The 18,535-nt window shown below is 45.2% G+C and overlaps 1 protein-coding gene across 1 annotated transcript in view; it reads right to left on the bottom strand.

The window, feature by feature from the left end:
- EFL1 (elongation factor like GTPase 1) overlaps positions 1 to 18,535 on the bottom strand; it is an 83,933-nt gene that overhangs the window by 24,136 nt on the left and 41,262 nt on the right. Inside the window, exons 13-15 of the mRNA XM_081831895.1 lie at positions 10,465 to 10,535; positions 4,793 to 4,924; positions 686 to 833 (exon numbers count right to left, since the gene is read on the bottom strand). Of these exons, the coding sequence (XP_081688021.1) occupies positions 686 to 833; positions 4,793 to 4,924; positions 10,465 to 10,535 (351 nt within the window). The remainder of the gene's footprint in view (positions 1 to 685; positions 834 to 4,792; positions 4,925 to 10,464; positions 10,536 to 18,535) is intronic.

The raw sequence follows: 18,535 nt of genomic DNA, 5'->3' as shown, positions 1-18,535 counted from the left end.
AAACACACGTCAGCTTGGGAATAAAGAGGAGAAGTGTTGGGCGCCTGGGTGGCTCAGTTGGTTAAGCGACTGCCTTCGGCTCGGGTCATGATCCTGGAGTCCCGGGATCGAGTCCCGCATCGGGCTCCCTGCTCAGCGGGGGGTCTGCTTCTCCCTCTGACCCTCTTCCCTCTTGTGCTCTCTGTCTCTCATTCTCTCTCTCTCAAATAAATAAATAAAATCTTTAAAAAAAAGAAAGAAAGAGGAGAAGTGTTACTGACAAAACGTGATCTGGGATGCCTACTTTAGGACAGGTCCCATCACCAGGATGGAGAAATGGGAAGATTTCCCGAAGGTGAACCTTGTGGAGACGACATCAGGAAGGACAGAAGTCTGTCCCAGTCACTCTAAGCTCACAACGTAGGACTGTGTTCTGTTGACATGCGTGTGCGTACGCTCACAGGAAGATACTCACATGTGAAGCTATTGTATGATTCAAGCTTAAAAATGTAAAATTATTCAAGTACAGAAGTAAAGTGTCAGTCATTAAAAACTGAATCTATGATCCAACAGCACAGTAACAGTTCGTGCTTGAATTGAGGGCCTTTTGTTTTTCTCCAAAAACTAGCCACGGTTGTCCAGTGGAACACAGAATCCACTGGACGCACCGACCCCCCAACCCTACCCCCGACTACCACCAACCTACCTTTCTTTCAAGTCATCCAGGCATCGCTGAAGGTGGACCTCCCCCGCCGTGACTAAAACGTGCTCTCCCGTTTCTTGAATTAAAATCTGGACACAGGGGTCAGCCTGGTTTAAGAGCTTCATTCCTTTGACGAGCTGAGGCATTTCACCTAGGTTAACAAGATGAAGGCTGATTCAGTGCAACGTAAGGACTAATAATAATCAAACCGCAAGGTGATGCCCGTGGTCACCGAAGGGAAAAGTAAAATGAAATAAACTCTTAAAATAACTCTTCCAAATAATGCAGCCATGTGAGGAAAATTGTCTCCTGCGAATTTATTAGTACAGATAGCTAACAGGAGACCCTCAGAAGCTTACCGTCAGGACCCCCGAAGCTGGTCTATACGACTTCGTCAAACACACAGCAAATACAAACTACGACCATCGTATGTGTGAATCCACCTGAATTTTATACGAACATACATATTCTATACCTATAAATGTAACAGAACTCTCCCCCAAAGAAGAGTTAGACTCAACAAATAGACAAATAATGACAACAAAAAACCAGTTCACATGGTATTCAAGCCAAAGCCACATGCTTAAAGCAATCATTACAAGCCTGCTTGAGAGAACCGTGCGTTTTCGGAGAAAGCTGCCCTCCGGCTGGGGCCACTGTGCCCACTGAGCTCTGGGCACCTTCCACACTCCATCTGCCCGCGCTTCGGGCACATGGCTGTTTTCCCTACAGTCCACAGGATTCTGGCCCACGTCTCGGGCTTAACCGCTTTTCCACGCCTTCCCGTGTACTCAGCAGCTACTGTCCATTCAAGCAGAGCAAGTCTCTCCTTGTTGCTTCAGCAGTGACCCTGGCCTCGGAGGGATTTCTGTGCCGTCTGGTTTCACCTCTACACTTGAAGGAAGGGTTCCCTCAACACGTGGTTTTCAACATGCCACAAAGCAAAGCCACCGGACCTCTCTGCCGTCAGGGGTTCTCAATACGTCTGTTCCAGATCCATTTATTTATCCGTATCTATTTGGCTGATGATAACTAACACTTCACATTAGCTAGCAACGTGCCACAGGTCCTTCACATGGAGGAACTCTAATTATGTGGCCGGGATGAGTGCTGTTCCTGTCCCACAGAAGAGCAGCAGGTACGGGGAGGCAGGGCCCAGAGCTCAGGGCGCTGCTGGCTCTGGAGCGCGGGGTGGGGCTCAGCACCCACACAGCTCAGGCAGCCACGAGCCACACGTGGGACGCACGGCACCGGAGGACCCCACCGCGCGTGCGGCGGCCACAGGCAGCCTCGTGTGCTCCTTTTCAGCATACTGTGGTCTTCCTTTGCCTCATTAAGTGGACTTACGGATATTACCTAGCGTTAACTAACTTAACCTTCACAGAATTTGAAGCATGGCTGAAAAGCATTCCTGCAAAAAAACCACTGATAACACGAATAACACAAAGCACAAAGGGAACGATAAAAAAATAAGTGAAAAAGCTTTTTGCCAGCTCCCCATTTGCCAAATTACCAAGTCTTTAAAAAAAAAAAAAAAAGGCATATACACTTAAATCTACCTCCTCATGGTAAAGGTGACAGTTTAACAGTAAGCCAAGAAAAAACTTTCTCAAAACAAAACTTGGACTACGGAGACAACATTTTGAAATTAGATGTTTGAAAATATTTATTTATAATGATAGTCATTTTGTTGGCAGAAACAACGTCTATTTAACCTCTTATTAAATCTGGAAGCTGATTTTCCTAACCTGCTTAAAAATCTACCAAATGATCTGATAAAGATAAAAAATCAACATCTTTTAATAATATAAGAAAAACTGAGATCATGACAAATACTTACCATCGGGATTCCAAGGAAACCTTTGTATATCAACTGCTAACTGGATTTTAAAACGGACCCTGGGGCGCCTGGGTGGCTCAGTCGTTAAGCGTCTGCCTTCGGCTCAGGTCATGATCCCAGGGTCCTGGGATCAAGTCCCACATCGGGCTCCCTGCTCGGCAGGAAGCCTGCTTCTCGCTCTCCCACTCCCCCTGCTTGTGTTCCTGCTCTCGCTATCTCTCTCTCTGTCAAATAAATAAATAAAATCTTTGAAAAAAAAAAAAATAAAACGGACCCTGTGATCTAGCAAAGGCAGCCCATGAAGTACACAGCGCGTCCGCCCAGTGGCTCTCGGGGGCAGGAGCACTGGGAAGTCTGGGTCCAAGAGGGTGGCCACCCCAGCGGTCAGCATCCACGGCAGACACAGCATCCACGGAGAGAGGGGCTCTGCCCCACAGTAAGGAGGGGCGCGAGGGACCAGGGCAGAGTAAAGTCACAGTACCTGCCCCCTGAGGCCTCACAGGAGTGAGCACAGCGTTAGAAGTAGTCCCAGGCATTCTCGATGTGCACTGAGATGGGCCTTGTAGCAACAGCAAGAAGACAGAACAGTGCGTATAAAATTCAGACACAGACATGTGGGCACATGGCCTGCGGTAATACAGGCAAGAACACGCACTGCAAGTCCAGCAGAAGCAATGTATGTGGTGGGAGGAGGGGCAACGCTCTTTTTAAGATTACGAAGAGAACTGGGTGCTCCTTCTCAATCAGTGTAGTTTATTTTTTACAAAGTTCAGAACAACCTAATGAAACAGACATGAGGAAAACTCTGGCATCCGGATGGATCATCCTAAGTCATTCTATTATTGCACTGCCTCATTTAAGGAGGGGAATCACCCTTACTGAGCGTCTGCTACGGGATGGGGCGGGGCCGGGCACCAGGTCCCTGTCCTCCTGCCGCCACACCGCAGGGAAGTCGCTTCGGCTGCCCGTTAGGGCCAGCAGCACACAGCCGCCAGAGTTCAAAGATTATAAATGTCTACGAAAACATCACAGTCTGAATGATCAATTATTTCCTTACTCTGTTTTAAACGTTTAGATCTAAATGGACTAGAGAAGAACGGAGTCCTACTAGAAAGGCCTAAGAATGAGCTACGGTTGCCAGACTCAAGTGCCACAACTCCAATTAAACTTCCTTGTCCTGTATGTACACGGGCTGGAGCAGCTGACAACAGCCAGAGCCAGGCTGGCAGTGGAAGAGAAGAGCAAACCAGGAAGGCCCAGAGAGGAAGCCGGCGTTAGAGAGAACAGGGTAAATCCATGCAGCCACCCCGCACCGTGGTCCACAATGGCGGCCCCGAAAGGACGCTCAGCTCCGGGGCCCAACGAAAATGGCTGCTCACCAGGACTGAGCCCAAAGGTCACAGATGCGGTCCTCCAAGTGTCTGCTCTAGGACCCCAGGGAGCCTCAATGCTAAGGCCATCTGGTGGAACATGAGGCCGAGACAAGCTTTCGGAAGGCCCCGGCTCTGGGGCGAGGAGGGGTGTGCGCGTGCAAGGGCAACGGGACCGACCTCCATCTTGGCAGAGAACTACCACCTGACAGCGTTTGTCCTCTGGGTCCCTGGAAGCACAGTCTGGAGATTCTTCACTGACCTACCAGCGAGCACCGGGAATACGGGTTAGCGAAGTCACGGGGAGCTAAATCCAAGAGTTACTGAGGACTGGTCAGGCAAACGGTGTAGACCAAAGACGAAGCACTGGTTATTACATGGCCTGCCATGTGCGGGTGGGGCAGGAAGTGCTTTCTAAACAGGCCGGAAATGCTCTGTGCCCAGATAATCTACAACGCTACAGGGAAGAGCATATGACAGATTCTGGAGCAAGAAGCATGGGCTAAGATTCTAAAACAAGTACATAAAACATGAGCTTTGCTGAGGCACCACCCAGGCCAGGAGTCATGTGGCTGCACAGATGCCCTTGTCTCTGCCCTCAAGCAGGATCCAGGCTCCCCAGGGAGAAGGTGCCTAATGTACCATGTTCCTAAGGCAGAGGTCAGACCACCTTTGGTGAGTGGGTGGTACACAGGGACCCATGCGGGAAGATCCCTCCTATTACACATGAATGAAATGAAATTAGATGTTTGAAAATATTTATTTATAGTGATGTCATTTTGTGACTGAGGGAAACCCACAGCACACTGTTGAAGCAAATAGTGAGGAACCAAGTACGAAATGCACACATTTACAAGGTGTCATGAACATCACAGGCTTTTAAAAACAAAGTTGTCTTACTTGGGTGCTTCGGTTCAACAGCAACCCTCACAATAGGGGTAGCCTCGAAGCTGAGCGGTATAAACGGCGGGCAAGATGGCACGCTACACAGAGTCGCCGACTTGAGCACGAAGTCTTGAAGGCCCCCTATGCCTGCAGGAAGGAAAAGATCTGTGCGGTCAATAAAGGGTGATCAGTTCAGAACTGACATTAGAAAAATAAGACCATCAACACAGCATATGGGTCAGGGAGGAGACACACTTAAAAACGTGGCAAGGAACGAGGCCGACCAGCACACCTGGATGCTATTTAATTGCTGTTAAAAAGACAAGAATTCTGTGGGCTACTGTTTTCCAGATGCACAAATCACATGGTTACATCAAACTGGGCTAACACATCCCTAACTTTGATCACAGAAGTGATCGTGTCCATATACATATGTCTGAAAATACGAATTATTTCTAATTGTAGCTCTTAGTTTTTAAAATACATTAAGTTGATGAAGATGAATCTCTACAGAAATAATCTCTTTTCCCAAATATTTGCAAAGGGGTCAAGGGCATTTAGAGACTTCAAGTTTGAGGCTGCTACAGAGCACCCAACCCAAGTCACCCTTCATACCACCCCAATTTTAGAAGAGGACATTGGCCCCCTTCCCACCCCCTCCCACCATCCTCCCCACTTCAGGCTCCCGGAGATGGCTGCCTAAGACCCTCCAGGAGGGCATCGGTCTTTCAGCGGATGGGAGCACAGGAGAGCTAAAGAGGCGCGCTGAGCCTCACATCCACAGTAAGAGCAGACATCATTCTAGAAGAAATCGAGTTACACACACAAGGCCATTTTTGTGCTTCTGGGCTAAGGTAAAGATTGGGGAGAGCATGGAAGGGCAGGCCACCCGCTCAAGGGGAAGGGGGCACAGGGAACAGGGGCAGGGACATTCGATCAGCATTCCAGATCTCCATTTTGAGCTCAGAAACAGCAAAGGAAAGGAAGCTGCTGTCTTTGGTTGACACCCTGATCTGAAGGGACAGGGGTGATGGACGCCACACAACCCAACGTTCAGTCTGTGAGGGGAACTGAAACAGAAGCTTCCGGCACACAAACTCAGGAGGCAGTGGCGAGGCCTCTTGGTGGACTGCACAGTGTGGACAGACCTCTGTCGTCCCCTGCTGAACACCTCCAGAATTCACCACCTGATGCCTTAAGAGAGAGCTCCAAGCACAAGGAAATCTTCCTTCCATCACGCGGACACCGGTCTTCACCCCATGGCTACACATGCCCAGTCTGGCTCCCCAGAGGACCTCACAAGACATGCCTCCACATTCACCGACCACCCTCGGGATTTTGAAGGCATCTGTCAGATCCTCTGAAGCCTTTTCTGACTCACACTAAACATCATTAGCTCGACATGATTTCTAGACCTTTCTTATGCAGGGGACCCTCCCCAGACTGAGGTTTCCAAGGTACTAAATTTAGTCCCTGTACATCTGTGTATTTATCTGGTCAAGGTGTAACTTTCTTCTCTTTCCTTTTTTTAAAATTAATTTCATTTTATTTATTTATTTGTCAGAGAGAGAGAGAGACAGAGAAAGAGCACAAGCAGGGGCAAAGGGCGAAGCAGACTCCCCACTGAGCAAGGAGCCCGATGCAGGACTCAATCCCAGGACCCTGGGATCATGACCTGAGCCGAAGGCAGACGCTTAACTGAATGAGCCACCCAAGCGTCCCAAGGTGTAACTTTCTTATCACCGTGCCTCTTGGCCCAGCACCCAGACAGGTCTACAGCGGCCCCAGCTTCTTGCTACCTCCCCCCACTAGTTAAACGACGATGGAACAGATCTGGGTCTGCCCCAGTTCCCACCAAGTCTACTGCGAGTAACATCATCTCCCCTGAGGCCAGACCCTGCATTCCCTCTGACCAGCGCACATGTCCTTGCTGCACACACAGCACGTGGTTTTACTAGAACGAGAGAGGCCAGTCTTTCCTCTGTATCACCAGGGATGCGGACTGCAGATGGCCAGCATATTATGAACGCTGTCTGTCTGGACGTCTGGGCTGCACTCTGCTCCTCAAATTACCAAATCTATTCTTGCTACTTAGATATGTCCAGATTTATGAACATGACTATAATTTCCCCAAAAACAGAAAAGAGAAAAGTCAATACCACAGTATTCCTAGTCAAAATTAAGGATTTATAGAAAAAGCAATGTTCCAAAGATAGTAAAAAAAAAATCCACCACCTGTATTATGTGTCACCATTTTTACTTATTTTAAAATACAATCTTAAAATTTAGGAAAGGGACCATTAAGGTTATTTGGGCGAATCACAAAAAAAAAAAAAAAAAAAAAAGATTTAAAAATCACTTTGAGAATTTCTTGAAATACTACCAAATAATTATTGAGTGTACAACCTGATATTTATGCAAAAACACAGTTTAAAAGAACCTTTTTGTTTTCAAATGACATCAAGTACAATTTTGAAAAACTAAAAGTATACCCAGAATCACACCATCCTAAGACTGTCAGTTTTCGTTTTGATGTATTTCCCTCTTGCCCTGCCCCCACAGGCACACATAATTTACCATTCTAATGTCCATACAATTTTTTTATCCTTTCTCTTTTACTTCTGTTGTTCTGGTCACAGTGATAGCAATTACGTAGAAACACTTTCTTCACAGAAAGGACATCTGCTAAGGCATTTTTCAACTGGGGCTGAGGGGGGTAAAGGACATGTTCCCTCAAGAGAATCATTTCAGAATTTCGGGGACAGAACAAGTAACAGTTCAGGGGGAAAAAAAAAATCAGAAATTAGCATGTCATCGATTTGGCTGAAGGACTAAAGAGAGGACAAGCTTTTTTTTTTTTTGTAATGTTTATCACAAAAAAGGCATATGATCTAAATACGAGAGAGGGAGAAAACAGGCTGAGGAAGCAGGAACATGGGGTAACACCCAGAAAGCTAGCTTGTTTCTATACGAACATGGGTTAAGTATCGTCTGGTTGAAGAGAAATGATCCAAGTCCTCTCTGGTCCTAACTCTTCCCCCTACAAGTGCACTTATATATGTGAGCATGGGACTCTGGCTCCCAGGCTGGGGTGACAGGTAACACACAAGAAACCGCTGAGCCCCCGCACCGTGTCCGCAGGCCCTCGCCAGGCCAGTCCACCACCCCCTTCAAAGTCTTCTTCCTCAAAGAGCAGCATCGTACAAGCGCTGTCAGGACCCAATTTTTTCCCAGGCTCTCTCTAACTCCCTTTAGAAAGTATTCCAGAAACAGTATCAAGGAGCATCTTTTACGATCTGAGACTGGAAATACGGAGGCTGAGAGACGGATGGGCCCTTTGCTGACAATGTTCTTCTGCTCTGAGAAACTCCCCACATGCACAGGCTGAATGAGTCTAGGACGAGGTCACCCAGGCGGGCAGGAAGACAGTGAAACTGTCAGAGTTCTAACACTGCTTCCTACGGACCGAACCCACTGACCATCTGCACAGAGAACAGCAATACTATCTTCAGGGAAGTCTGGATGCTGAAGTGCACTTTCAATGCTGGTATAAAAATGGTACTGGAAATAAAAAAAAGAAAAAACACTTTGTGGGAAAACATGTTAATGCTCTAGCTAGAATATGGTCTCCTAACTTCCACGGTCTCATTTCAAGCCAACTTTAACATTACTGCTCAAGAACCATCAACTTGTTCCTCTTCAGCTGTTTAATCCACCTGAGTTAACACCTTCCTTTAAATCACCGAAGTAAGTGCAAGTTACACACCAAGGATGCCTACAGAGCCTCAGGCCTGTGAGAACAGTGAACATGACCTCAGAAGGGACACGAGGATTCAGATCCTTGAACCACAGACCTGCCGAGCCCTGAACAACACAGGGTTTTAACCCTGCGCAGTTAAAAATCCGTGTGGGACTCTGACTTCCCCCCAGACTTAACTACTCATAGCCTGCTGTTGACCAGAAGCCTTACTGATAACATAAATAGCTGATTAGCACATATTTTGTGTGTTATATATATTCTACACTGAATTCTTACAAAAGAGTGGGCCAGAGAAAAGATCATTAAGAAAATCATAAAAGAAAATATATTTACAGTACTGTACTTCATTTACTGAAAAAAAAAAATCCACATATAAGTGGACCCACACAGTTCAAACACGTGTCGTTCAAGAATCAACTGGATTAAAAAAAAAAAAAATTTTTTTTTTTTTTAAGTACAGGTTTCCAGGGTGGTGCGAATCTAGAGAACCACTGGTTTTGGAAGACCACCTTCTAATCTAGGTCCTTCTGTCTCTGGATGCCAAAGAAGCCCATATCCTCTGCCTAAAGTTTCATGCCATTATTCTGTATCTTTCAGCGAAACTCAGATTCCTCCCCCTTTGACTCAACTACAGAGATGGTATCACAGAGGATCCATGCACTTTATAACTTGTCACGGAGGTAGGTAGGCAGGTAGGTACATGAATATAAAATATGATCAAAGGCCTTTTCCAGGCCTCCTTGGCTAATGTAATAAATAGCTCCAAAATGGACCAATATTGCTTAGCTAAGGTTTTCAGAGGATTGGTCAAGTTTCCCCAGTACGCTAAGCAAGTCTATTAAATCAACTGCCCTTTAGCTTCTTGGTGTTACGAGAGGCCCCCGGGGAAAATCTTACAACAGTGACATCACCGGTCAGAATTTCTTCTTCTCGTAGGGACAGATGGAGCTGATAACCAGTTAATAATAGTTCTTTGGCAAGTTACATCAAGACCGGGGGGCCTTATTCTCAGAAGAGAGACTACGGTAAGGAGAAAAAGGAATACCTGAGGAATCAAAAATACCTTTTTTAGAGATGTGGAGGCTTGCTGTCTTTGTCTATATTAGAGAACAGGTAGAAGCTGCCCTGCAGTGTCCTGCACCAGGGAGAAGTAATAACTGGGTGTCACAATGGAGTCTCAGTTTATGCCCCAAGAAACAATCCTGAGGGAGCCAGACCACCTCCACTCCTGCAGGAACAGACTGACGCCATAGGGCCTGGCTCCCACCCCAGGGAATGACATGGGCAGGGAGGTCTAGGATTAAAGTAATGGAAGAAGGGGTGCCTGGTGACTCAGTCGGTTGGGCGTCTGCCTTCGGCTCAGGTCATGATCTCAGGGTCCTGGGATCGAGCCCCACATCGGGATCCCTGCTCAGCGGGGAACCTGTTTCTCCCTCTCCCCCCACCCCACTCATGTTTTCTCTGTCTCTAATAAATGAATAAAATCTTCAAAAAAAAAAAAAAAAGTGGAAGAAATTCCATCTCAGGCCTGGAAGTGGAACAGATCACTACATGCTGCCTGATAGCCTATCTCTGAGCAAATAAAAAGGATCAGTTAAAAAAAAAAAGCCCTTAAGTTATCTCTTGGTGTGTCAAACCGGGACAAAAAGGATCTCCAGAGGCTAGCCTAGGGGAAAGGAGGCAGCACGTAATTAATGTATTACAAAATAATGTTTCCTGCTGGAGCAGAAACCCACGCGAAGGGCTGAAGGGGACGGTGGGGAGAGGGAATCCCAGCCCGGGCCCCAGCGCGGAGCCCCAGCGTGTTCCGGGAGCCGGCAGCGTGCAGGGGGCCCGCAGCACAGAGGGACAACAACAACAGCAGTGCAGACAGGAGGCTGCCGAGGACACACACAGGGCGTTAGGGGACTCGAGCGCCACGTCACACCTGGAATTTCCATGGAGGGCGGATGCGGGCGAACTAGACCCGAAGCGGAGCCGGCAGCCTTGGCAGTGACTCTGGAGCCGGGAAGAAGAGACGAGGCTAAGATCCAGATTTCAGATCCGGATTTCAGACGTGGACAGCTAAGCAGAGGATTACCTGTTCAAAGTGTTTCTCTACCCTTCTTTCAGGTTCCTAAGTGTCCCCGTCATTGTATACATTTGTATATTCTTTATGGGATAAACATTGTGATTCATCATATTTTTCCCTCCAGACTATAGTTTCTCTTTTCATTTTGTGTCTATTTTTTCTCTCTAGTACCTTTTCTGAGCCTTTTTTATTTGGGATCTAAGCTTAGAGGGCACGTTCTGCATGGAGCACTGGGTGTTATGCACAAACAATGAATCATGGAACACTACATCAAAAACTAATGATGTAATGTATGGTGATTAACATAACAATAAAAAAATAAAAATAATAATCGAGTACTGAGAAAAAAAAGCTTATAAAGTTGTGCTTTCAAAAAACTAATGAATATTTATTCAACTTTCTGTACTTTTTTTTTTTTTTAATTTATTTGAGAGAGAGAGAATGAGACACAGAGAGCATGAGAGGGAGGAGGGTCAGAGGGAGAAGCAGACTCCCTGCCGAGCAGGGAGCCCGATGCGGGACTCGATCCGGGGACTCCAGGATCATGACCTGAGCTGAAGGCAGTCGCTTAACCAACTGAGCCACCCAGGCGCCCCAACTTTCTGTACTTTTTTTGATGATTTTGTTTTAAGGACAGGGGCACAAATGCATTTCGTGAAGTTTTTTCAATGAACACGTGAACATGAGGACAGTTCTGTGTGTGTGTGTGGTGGGAGGCGACTCTAGCGTGGGGGACACGGCATCACTGGGGGCCCAGGGAGGGACCAGTCACCACCGCAGAGGCCTTGCAGGCAAGCAGGACTGCACACCATTTTCAGCCCACTATTTCCACTTCTCGGGGACCCTGCATGGTGTTTATGGTAGTTGTTGTTTTATTAATAAAGTTGGTGACCAATTCGGGGTTTTTTTTGGTATATGGTATGAACTGCTTAATTTTTTTATATATACTATTAACTGGTTAACTGTAAAGAAGGTTATAATAACTTCCTTTGAGGCATAAAATTCATATATTCATAGATCCAGGTATGAGCTTTGTATCCTGGCCCACTGACCTACATTTATATTTTACATAGTAATACAGTTTTATGGGATGCTCCTCTGAGATACGTTTCAACTCAAATGATTTAAGTAAAGCACAAAGCACAAAATGCCTAGTACCGTTTAAAACAACACTGGAAATGTTTTCAGGTTAAAAGAAAGAAAAGAGATACGACTTTACACAACCAGGAAGTTATAACCAGATTTCTTTTTATGTTTAAACTCGAAATATTTCCAATTAAAGGCAGGAGGCGGAGTCACATCTGGATGAAATGGCAACTTCGTCACAGGCGCACAACAGATCCTGGTTGAAATGATCCAGGGAAGAAAACGGAGGACAACGTGGATGCACATGAAGCCAGAGAAGCTCTGCGCTGCGGGTCACATTGAAGACAAATAAGCAAGGGTCCGTTCTTGGGAAAGTAACACAACGGAAGGAAAACCAATGTACAGACAGTGTAGCAATGGCGGTGTGTCTGATTACACGGCCGAGAAAATGCGCGAAGAGCCCAGAACCATGTATGTGGGAACCCGGATGTCACCGAGGGGCGGCCCTGGGGGAAGGAGGGACCACTGGGAGAACATCACTGAGAAATTAGCTAATGATATGGAAACGATAATATGCACACCTCTACCATGCAGCATGTAGAATAATAAATTTCACAGGGATCGAAGACCTGAGTGAAACATAAAAACTGAAAGCACGAAACACAAGATGACACACTAAAGACTGGTAACTATTACTGTATTGTAAGAACTGTATCACAAAAATGCCCAAAATTAAAAGTTACAAAATATTTTCAATGTTTAAAAGACAAAGGATTAGTAAGCATAATATATAAAGAACTGTAGAAATCAATGAGAAAGACAACCCACTAGCAATACAGGTGAAGAACATCAGCAGTTCCAAGAGGTGACTGAAAGAAAAGGAAGCCCCGATCAGTCAGAAATCATATAAAAAAGAATCTTAATCTAAATAATAACAAGGTAAATGCAAATTAAGGCAAAGAGATGGTATTTCACACCAGTACAAGTGGTGTAAGTCCGAAGAGAACACAGGTTTGGTAAAGAGGTGCAGAAAAAGTAGGTCTTCTGCACTGGAGACAGAAATGATGGTCACGACCTCTCGGGAGAACAAGTGTGGACATTCAGCAAAGTACGCCTGGACCGTGCAAGTCGCCAGTCTGGCTTCCAGTTGTATACCTCCCACAGTGCTGGCAACAGGCAAAGCGGTGCGCCCGCAGCACCCCACAAGCAGTGATACGACTCTAGGGGGACACATTTAGGTGATCAGGTCTCTCCTGGGGGCACTTCTGGCTGGGGTCTACTGCTGGCATTCAGAGGGCAGGGCCAGGGCCCAGGGGTCTTGCAATGTGTGCAAACGTCCCCCTCAAGGAATTCCCCAGGTCGCACAGCTTCTGAGTATTCTGCTGGACAAACCTGTTTCTAATGCCCTGAGCTTAAATCTAACTCCCTTTTAATTACGAAGTACTTTCTTCACAATTTAATATACATTGAGTTTTCAGGACTTCTGTTCTGAAAATGAGCTGTTCACCGTGTTATCGACAGCCACTCGCGGCCTCTGAGTCATCAGTACCATATATCTGCATCAAGCCGCACCTGCTCCCGGTGATTGCGAGTTGCTGACTTGATGATGCCATCGGTAGGGTAAGCTGGAGCATTTGCATGCTGCAATGTACTAAATTTCACTGCAGATCATTACTCTTTTATTTATCCTATCACAGCAAAGGTAACTGTATTGATGTTTTTGAAATTAGGTAAGCAGGTAGATTATTTTATCTTTGAATTTCATTTTTAGGTGGATGCTCATTACATTATATGCTATTTTTATGATCATAAAAAAATTTTTTAACCAGATGATTTAAAAAAAAAACAAAAACCAGCCTTCAGATGCTTCTGTGCCTTGAATGCTTGCATTGTTTCACCATACAGCAATAAACCCTGCGATTACCCTGCATATGTGTTACATCTGCATTAGTCAGTTTATGTCCTAGACACTGGAACTATGCTCTCACCCCTGGACCGCCGACTTGGATTTCCCTGGTGCCTGGTATCCGCTGAGGGAGTTTTGGATTCCTATCTGATGGGGAGCTGGAATGCTTCTTGAGGTTAATCAAGGTTCTGAGAGTGAGCCGTCTGAATAGCCTTGGACTGAAAGCCCTGTTCCCTCTTAGTTCCGCAAAGACCCTAATCTCCAGACCCCCTCACAGGCCATCCTGGCATTAGATGTGGGTCTGTGTCACCTGACCCCACCACTGTGTCCTCTACCATTCACGATGATCATTTTTCCAATGGTTAATATTTTCTTCAAAGCCAATTTAGTAATTACAGAATTTAGAGGGTCCTACAGTACCTTATAACCTCATATATCATGATTTATTTAAGAGTAGAGAGCAAAACAGTTGGTGAAGGAATATTTCATATAATTCCTGTGCGTTTTGATTTATGTCAACAAATATCTGTTGACCACTTAGGTTTACAGGTCTGTGCTGGCCACCATGGAGGAGATGGAAACGAAGACCAAGACCCCGCATTCGGTTTTCTCGCATTTTGTTACTGTAAGTGCCCCTAGAGCATTCTGAAAGCTCAGTCACACTATTGCTGATAGTTTATTCAGTCCCTGAGCCTTGGAGTTTGAGATGTCTGAGACCACCGCCACGTGTCCATGTCCTGATGAAGCACGGTTACTACGGCTCAGGTACAAGTCATTGATACCAGAAGAAAGGTAATTCCTAAGAAGAAAAGAAACAATACTAGAACGTTAACTAGATTTTAAGCAAACATAGGTCATCCTAATGCAAACCAGTTACTTTTGCCAGTTCATGCAGCTTTCAAAGCATTGTTCCTGGGGACGGATCACTTCATGGATGAATGAAAGAAGAATATATCACTTTAAATATTAGTGAATTTTTATCACTAATTTTTAGAGTGGCTACACTCAGTAGCCAGTCTACCCTCTGGCTCCTGACACTGCGGTTCGTTCAGAGGTTGGTCCTTTTAGAGTCCCACTGGTAGGTGCTCAGAATGGCTTTGAAAACTATTCTTTGGTTTTTGGTCTGTTTCATTTTTGGGGTAAACAAAACAATTCTTAGCAAACATCACACACTTGTCTACTGCTACCTTTATCTATTTATGAAAAACATCCAATACATTACCCAAAGAATTTCCGAGAAAACCACTACATTATAGTAGTAGTGGGCTCTAATTTTATAATAAATGAAAGCAGCTGGTAGCACTGATATGCTATTAAGTCCCCTAATAAAGGACCAAGGAATCGGTACTAGAGGCTGCACTGATGGGAGACTCAGCTTAAAAAGAAGTGAAAGCACGTAAAGACGGGGCCCCAAACTGATACATCCATTCTCATTTGCTGCCCTCTTCTAAAATGACAGGTCAATAAAATCTCTACAGGGTAGCAGTTTTCATCACTATAAGTAAGAACATTCTAAACGTCTAGCAATATGCTAAACACACTGCATCTGGCAATAAAATACCATACTACAGATCGAATTCTGAAGACTACTTAGACACAGATAAAACAGAATATAAAATTCTATGCAGAAAAGATAATATGAATAGAAGAGAAATATAACTAAAAATGAAAATTGTAACAGTATCAGCGTTGAAATTATGAATGATTATTTTAAAATAAAAAACACTGTAGTTTTACCATGAAAAGTTATTAGACACAAGCTATAAGAACTTTGGAAGTGTTTTTTTTGTTTGTTTTCTTAAGAGCTGTCATTACCAGAATCAAATGAACATAAACCATATAAACTGATTTACAGCAGACGACACTGCTGCGCCATGAGGATCTGGTAATGACGCTAGTCACTGGAAGAAACAATCCATCTGATTCCCACCTCACACCATCTTACAACCAATTTCAGATGGGTCACAAGTCTCAATCTCATAAACAGAACGAAAAAGCTTATAGAAGAATAACACAGAACTTCTTATGACTTTGGAGCAAGCGGATTTCTGAAACAGGACACAAAAAGCAGTAATCATAAAAAAAACTGGTAAGTATTACACTATATTAAAATTTAAAACTGTGGTTCACCAAAAGACACTGTTAGAGAGCAGAAGGTAACTCCCCAAGTAGGAAAAATATCTCCAATAAATATAGCCAGCCAGGGACTTTAATGCAGAATATATAAAGAATGCATACAAATCAATACAAAAGAAGGCAGAGAACCTTAAAAAAAGTGGACAAACACTTAACAGGCATTTCATAAGTGGGCAAAAATCAATGGTCAATAAATAAATGAAAAGGAATTTAAATTCACAAGTCATCGGGGAAACCAACATAAGACACTACTCCACACACACACCAGAATGGCTCAGCGAGAAACAAAACAGTCGTTGGCAAAGGTATGGAGCAACTGGAATCTCCAGCGAGCTTCACTAAGTTTGTACGTACACCCACCCGACAACATGGCAACTTCCTTTCCAACAGAGGTGTGTTCAAATATTCAGGAAAAGACACGCAGGGAATATTCAAAGCAACGATATTCATAACAGCCACACCCTGGAACTAAACTCGACACCCGCCAACAGAAGAGGGATAGATACTGGTCACAGTCAACAGCAACGAGAATGGACACGGGTGACTCTCACCACCAGCATGCCCGGCACTCGAGGACGTTCTCTACGATCTGGCTTCACGAGGCTTAACAACAGGTTAAAATGAATCTATGCTGCAAGAAGCCAGGACGGCGCCACGCTTGGGGGAGGGGGTGGCAGGGGCAGTAACTGGAAGGGTGCTGGGCTTCTGGGATGCTGGTTATGTTCCATTTCTAAATCTGGATACTAGTAACACTGCCACATGTGCAGTTTACGATCATCTATCAAGCCGTGGCTCAAGATTTGCACACTTTTCTCTATGCCTATGATGCATCCATAAAGACTTACTTTAAACTGTTATTTGACACAAATTACAGGCTACTCCAGGTGCTTCTGAGTCTTTTGCAGATGCCATAACTCAACTGATAAAGATAAACCATTTCAGAGCCTTCACAAAGGAACTGGCAGCCGGGAGAAAGAACACATGGCTTGTCGCCTTGTCCCTCTCTTCCCACCACATTGTCCAATAACAAATGAAATGTGTCTTCCGGTGCAACGTCCTTATGCGGATTCTTCTGAACACTGTCTGCCCTTGAGCAAATCACTTCCTTATTCCAATCAAAGCAGCCAGCCCCCTCCTGGCTGCGGGCATCTGTCTACCCTCTGGCTCCTGACACTGCGGTTCGTTCAGAGGTTGGTCCTTTTAGATTCCCACTGGTAGATGCTCAGAATGGCTTTGAAAACTATTCTTTGGTTTTTGGTCTGTTTCATTTTTGGGGTAAACAAAACAAAACAATTCTTAGCAAACATCACACACTTGTCTACTGTTACCTTTATCTATTTATAAAAAACATCCAATACATTACCCAAAGAATTTCCGAGCATCTCCTTCCGCTCCACCAGCTACCAGTGTGGTAATGGCCACCATTAGAGTAAGATGATCTCACTTACATCACAGGAAGCATTTCTTTGGCTCCAAGAGAGACAGAAAAAGTCATTTCCAGTTGATTATTTCCGTCATAGGGTCCACGGTGGCCTTGTGTATGGGGGTCTCTGGACAAAGACCTCAGCAATACCACTGTGAGGTAAGACTATCACTTCTAACTGACCCCAAATAGGAGACCCATAAAAAGGGATGTCAGGAGAACCTCCTTTCGTCTACCAGAGCCCCTGGTGTGTTTTCTCAATCAGCCACAAATGTCTTTCCAATTTATAAACGGGCCCTGCCCCTAGTGAAACCTGTTACAAACCAGAAAATTTGACCACAGCGTGGAAATTCTGGAGCGTCTGTGAAGAAGCCTTCCTGGGACGGACTTATGCAAACCATTCTCAGGCCTTCCTGCCCATGAGCGGGGTCAGATTAGTCATAACCAGATCCCACTGGCAGGTTTTGTTCCGTTCATAAATGGTTCACTCTACAGAAACTCAACACCCGACTTTGTCCTGAATTTAACGGACTTTGATAGAACGATCTCCAGGTGACCAAAAGATTCGAGTTAATTTGTATTTCTGCATGTTGCATTCAAGTCCAGGAAAACAATTTTTAAAGCCTCTGAATATCATTTCAGATATAGTTTGTGACTATTCTTGACCGCGGGAAGGAAATGACATATTGCTTTATGTCAGCTTTTTGATGCCCATCCAGATCTAGCATCCTCCCTGACAGCACAGAAAGTCACAAGGAATCACGTAACACGCAGCCATAGAAGCAGAAGGACCTCGGCAGCCTATGTGCTTCCAAACAACCTGCTGCAGTGTGGAGCCTCAGCCACAGCATCCCGAGGACGGGGGGCTTACAGCAGCCCGCGTCGCTGCCAAGGAGCAGGACTTCTAACTTGTATGAGCGCGTGTAGGAGTCCACGGCTTCATCATGAACATCCAGCTCGTCACACACACACACAGACACACACACACGGATGTTCCATCGCCTCCTCGTTTCGGGCTCTCCCTGGCTTCTTGTGTTGTATTCAGATCACATTCCTTTTTTTTTTTTTAATTTTTTTATTCTTATGTTAATCCCCATACATTACATCATTAGTTTTTGATGTAGTGTTCCATGATTCATTGTTTGTGCATAACACCCAGTGCTCCATGCAGAACGTGCCCTCCTCAATACCCATCACCAGGCTAACCCATCCTCCCACCCCCTTCCCCTCTAGAACCCTCAGTTTGTTTTTCAGAGTCCATCGTCTCTCCTGGTTCGTCTACCCCTCCGATTTCCCCCGCTTCATTCTTCCCCTCCCGCTACCTTCTTCTTCTTCTTTTTTTCTTTTCTTAACATATATTGCATTATTTGTTTCAG

Source organism: Leptonychotes weddellii, chromosome 9 (assembly GCF_054177405.1).
Source record: "Leptonychotes weddellii isolate Sample4059 chromosome 9, ASM5417740v2, whole genome shotgun sequence".
Classification (NCBI taxonomy): Eukaryota; Metazoa; Chordata; class Mammalia; order Carnivora; family Phocidae; genus Leptonychotes; species Leptonychotes weddellii.
This window is presented reverse-complemented; position numbering and strand designations above follow the sequence as displayed.